The 5,000-nt window shown below is 40.4% G+C and overlaps 1 protein-coding gene across 1 annotated transcript in view; it reads left to right on the top strand.

Annotated features, from left to right (window-relative positions):
- The window catches only part of LOC138049884 (uncharacterized), a 31,587-nt gene that overhangs the window by 15,425 nt on the left and 11,162 nt on the right, over positions 1-5,000 (top strand). Inside the window, exons 9-15 of the mRNA XM_068896352.1 lie at positions 454-522; positions 1,200-1,250; positions 2,302-2,343; positions 2,744-2,878; positions 3,898-3,961; positions 4,241-4,292; positions 4,776-4,872. Of these exons, the coding sequence (XP_068752453.1) occupies positions 454-522; positions 1,200-1,250; positions 2,302-2,343; positions 2,744-2,878; positions 3,898-3,961; positions 4,241-4,292; positions 4,776-4,872 (510 nt within the window). The remainder of the gene's footprint in view (positions 1-453; positions 523-1,199; positions 1,251-2,301; positions 2,344-2,743; positions 2,879-3,897; positions 3,962-4,240; positions 4,293-4,775; positions 4,873-5,000) is intronic.

The following is a 5,000-nucleotide window of genomic DNA, read 5'->3' as shown; positions in this document are numbered from 1 at the left end:
TTGTGCTTTATTCAAAGAGAAATTTCGCTTTCCGGCGAAAATAATTTTAGCTTAGCAGCGCTTAGCGGAATCATTTGCCATATAAGGTCAAACTAAGGTATTTGAGCTGATAACCGAGATTGAGTAAACCAGTCACAGCACGAGAAATTCATTAACCGAAGTTGAGAATTTAATAATGTGTAATATTTAAAAATTAAGATTGTTATTCCATGTCAGAGCACACCCTGGTTGTGAGATGGCAAATGGCCAAAGAGGCGTACACTGTTAGCACCAAGCTGTCCTTCACCGATGGTTTTTGCAGCTTAAGAGTGTAAATCAAAGTCAAAAATAACAAAACAGCTTCATGCAATTTATTAATAAGGTCTATAAAGCAATAGAGTAGCTGTGGCAAGCTTTTTGTTAAAAGAATATGAAATCATGCTTGAAATAAAACTATGCCATTTCGTCCTCAAGGGTTCTGTATTCAAGAGCTGGAAGAAACGTCATTTTAAGGCTGTTGGAGGAAAACTCTTCTATTATGAGGTACATAAATACAGTGATTTACTTCGCAGCTGCATAGAGTGGTTTTCAATCGACTGTCGTAAAACAAGTACCAAAGTAAGAGGCCATTTCCGAGTTCTTGCCTGCCTCATCTTCAAAGCGAGTCTAAGTGCAAAGTTTTTGTTATGAAAATTAGTTTTCATTCATATGTAAAGTAGAACTAATTACCATCACAAAGACTTCGCACGTAGACTCGCTTTGAAGAGGAGGCAGACTTGAACTCGGAAATGGCCTATTACTTTGACCAATCACAGCAGGGACAAACAGTGCAATGAACCAATCCAAATTCGTAGGAATTCCGTGTAACTTGCTCAAAGCGCGGGAAAAATCGCGCGTGCAAGTCGCGATCGGGTTTGGTTTTTCTTCTCAATGATCGATAAACTGGCGGGAGATTTTAAACCAATCACTAAGCGTAGCAATTGCAATCGCGTAATTACTTTCGTCAGCCATTTGAAAAGTGCTCTAAAATGAAAAATACGTGTTGAGCACGCAACCATTAGAGGTAGATGTTTCACTCATTCTGTTCTATTAAAGGGAACTTGCAAATGCCTTTTAGCGAGTCGAAGTGTACGGCTGCAATTTGCGGCATGAGCATTTCTCTTTTGTACAGCGCTCTTAATTCATGGTAGCTTCAAGCTTTTTGTTTCTATCTATTACAGGATCATCGAGCTTTACAACCTTTGGGATTTGTCAACTTGGTTCACTGCATAGTGAGTTGAAAACATGTTAATTTTGATCCGATGCATCAGACATGGATCTTAATGATTGCCTTTGTTGTTATGTGAAAAAGGAAAGATCGAGGCTTTGAAAAGAAGAAGTCCAAAGGATAGACTGTCAGACCAATGCTTAGACTGTGTCAGGGATAGATTGACTGAAAGGTTGCCTGGCTTGTTGGCTGACTTATCTAGTGACTGACTGGGTTACTCGGCCAAATGAGTGATTGACGTTTTGACTGAATGACTGGCTGACTCTTTGCATGTCTGACTTACTTACTGGCCGACCTAGTCAATGAACGTACTGACTGATTTACTGGCCGACTGACTAGAACTAACAGACAGACATTACTTGTCTGACTTACTGACACTGGCTGACTGGCCAACTAAGTAATAGACTGAATGGCTCAGTGAATGGCTGATTGCTTCATTGACTGCTTGGCTAATTGGCTGGTTGACCGACTAACTGACTATTTGAGTGGCTTACTGAGGGATTGACTGATGTACTGACTCGCTGACTCACGTAATGACTCGTTGACTGACTGACTGACTTACCGACTTACTGACTGGTTTACCAAACCAGTTGATAAAAGATGACATGAATACACGAATAAATTCATTGAATGAAAAGCGTCCGTTGACTCCGGTTGCACTTTCAATCACACGCAAACAATTAACACTTTTCATTCAGTTGGCCGATAGCTTTATATATTTATTGAAATCATTGCAGGAATAAGTAAGTTGAAATCATCTTTTTGTGCTATATTAGTTAGTATATAGTGAAACAACTATTCACTTCAGGGTCGGTGGTGGTGGATATTTACTTCCCCAAAGGACTGTCATTAGCTGGCAGTCCTTTGAGCTACTGAATCATTGGAAGATATGCAAGTACACTGTTTGTATTAAAAGGCCATCAGGCTGATTGGCTGATTGGCCTGAAGAGACCAGATTTGCTTCAAAGTTGACAGGATAGAATTATGCCAAAAAACAAGACGAAAAAAGGTACTTTAACGATGTTTTGTTTTTTTTTCTTTTTCCGCTGTATTAGGTCAAGAAAGTCGAGGACAAATTGCTGGAAGTTGTCGAAGAAGTAAGAGTTACCTCAGTAATTAGCTGTGTGAGTCAGCAACGACAGCGCTGCAACGGCAACAAGAGAATCACAAACCGCACTTTTTTTAAGGGCAAAACCTTAGCGCGCACCGCAGGCTTCACGTGCGATTTACTTTTAACTCAGGGTGCGTTTTTTGGCAAAATCCGAAAACGGATTCTTGAAGCCAAAAACGGATTTTGCTAGTGAGTGGGATGGGGTCAATCCCTGAGTTGACGTCACAAACTTCTCTGCGATGCAAACCTTCTTTCAATCAAAAGCAATTTGTGATGTCATCTCAGGAATAGGGGCATGCCTCTTACCAGCTCGGCCGTGGTACTAGCGACTTCCATCTATACGCAGTGTTAAACCCTTTGTACACATTGCATGCCTATACGTTTAGGGTGGAGGAGGAAAATCACTGAAACTGAAGTGCTCGTCTATTAAAGAAGCGGAGGACTGGAAAGAGGCATTGGAAGCTGAGTCTGTAGTACCAACGGACAGCAATCCCCCAACAGATGAATCATCTGCCACTGAGGTAAATTCCTCCGTTTTCAGATGACGTAACGACGACCATTTTGGCGTCAAAACAACACTGGGAACGAAAGCAAAACGATGCAGTTTTACTGCAAAATAATTCTTAATGCAACGGTTTCCTTGTTTATATTTAAAAGGAAGCAATCTGAATCTAATTGTCATGCTGATTTGCATGAAGTGCATTGTGTGAGTTGGAAGGCCTTAAGGCCTTTCTGTTGGAATGCTTTAGATAAATATATAAATGGTAAATGCACAGATCGAATGACAGAATTTACCACCTCATTAGCAACAACCATTGACGGGCTGTCGGTGATCATCTTGCCTTCTGCTCAGTATCCTTAGTCATATTTTAAAGGGGCTAGGTCACGCAATTTTAGGCAATTTCAGCACTGATTGAATAGTCGTAGAATTAACTAAAATATCAAAATAATTGTTCAAAGGTATAGACGAACTCTAACAAAACACCGGGAAGCCAAGAAGGGACATGGATGGACAAAACTGCAGAGGATTGAAATGGATTAAATTTGGGTAAATTTGAAAAACGTCGGCCCACCTTTTTTCAAATTTATATCAGTTTATATCAAAATGTCATTTACACAGCTGGAAAATCATTCTCAGTAGTTATGTGGCCGTGATTTTGCAAAATGAAAGACTCTTGCTCTGCCAATTTGACGTTTAGAGCTCATAATTAACAAAATTACCTAAAATAGCGTGACCTAGCCCCTTTAAACACATTTAAGAACTTCCCCGCAAACATCTACGCGCTGTATGAGCTCTCCCATGGAAATAGACCTTATGGGAGACTGCGGATGCCCGCCTCAAGCCAATCATTTCTCAAAGGATAACCTTGGTGGGCTCTGCCAAAGCCTGACCGAGTTGGAGACATATTACAGTCGACTACTCTACAACCGGGCGATGATGATCACGATAAAATATTTCCATACTACCTTTGACATTTTCTCATCCCAAGTAGGCTCCAATCTTTTAAAGAACATTAGTGTTTGGGTTTTATATTTGTAGGGCTCAACCATCATCATCGACCTTGGATCAAGTTCAGTCAAGGCCGGTTTTGTTCAGGAAGATGGTACGTTTCATAGGTTTGATTGCGGTTGGCAGTTCCACAAATGGCTTTTCGGGCCCGAAGAGTTTCGGGACTTTCGAGAAACTGGCCCCAGATCCGAGCTTTTTCGCGGTTTCCTGGGTTGTTTTGAGATGTAAAAGTTGTCCCAAGTTATAGGAAGTCAAACTGCAGGCTTCAGACCATGTTACCTATGTTCCGAGTTGTTCGGAGGTTTGCCGGGGTGTCCCTATCTTTTCCGAGCTATTCTTAGTGTCATTTATTTATGTCCTTTTCTTTTGTTAGCCTGGCCGCAAGTTATTTTTCCATGTGTTATTGCTGTCGATAAAGAAAACCCGTAAGTTATTAACTTTGCTCTGTTTAACCCGACATTCATTTCAGTTAAGGACGGCGCCAACTAATTCAAAGGTTTTTTCCGCGGTTTACTGAATATGCGGGAAAAGCAGATCGTATTGAAACCCAAAAAGAAAATTGGGGGTTACCACGCATTTTTCGAAGATAATTAATCAGCAATATTTGTAAAGAAGTTTAAAATGCAGAGCAATGTATAGCGTTCTTTTCCAAATTGAAGCTTACTTATCTCTGAAAAATGCTTAGTTACCCCCATTTTTTTTTCTTTTTGGATACCGAGAGCTCTTGCTAAGTTCTGCTTTCTCCGCGTAGTTTTAAACCGCGCAAAAATATCCCTGTATTAATAAGCACCACTCATAGAAAATCTGAGTATCTCGAGATGCGCACAACGAACTATGCAAATTATGGGACGTTACTCTCGGAATTCGAGGTTATTTTTAAAAAGAGTACTTATTTCCTTGCCTTGAAGGGAGAGCTGCGCGTATGGTTACACAGCATTTCTTCCAGAAAAAAGAAAAAATTCCAGACTGCGTTTTCCGTTGCGAAAGTCACTAAAAATCGACAAGGTAACAAAAGCTATATTTTGACTACTTCGGTTTTGCAAAGGTGTTTATAACCTCTCACCGTTCTGAGCCTCACCACCATGTTGAAACTTGAAAAACGCGATAAAATGTTCTTTTTCTTTTTCTCTGTT

The sequence above is a fragment of the Montipora capricornis genome, chromosome 5, assembly GCF_036669925.1.
Source record: "Montipora capricornis isolate CH-2021 chromosome 5, ASM3666992v2, whole genome shotgun sequence".
In the NCBI taxonomy this organism is placed as follows: Eukaryota; Metazoa; Cnidaria; class Anthozoa; order Scleractinia; family Acroporidae; genus Montipora; species Montipora capricornis.
Note: the sequence above shows the minus strand (reverse complement) of the source record. Positions and strands in the feature narration are given on the sequence as shown.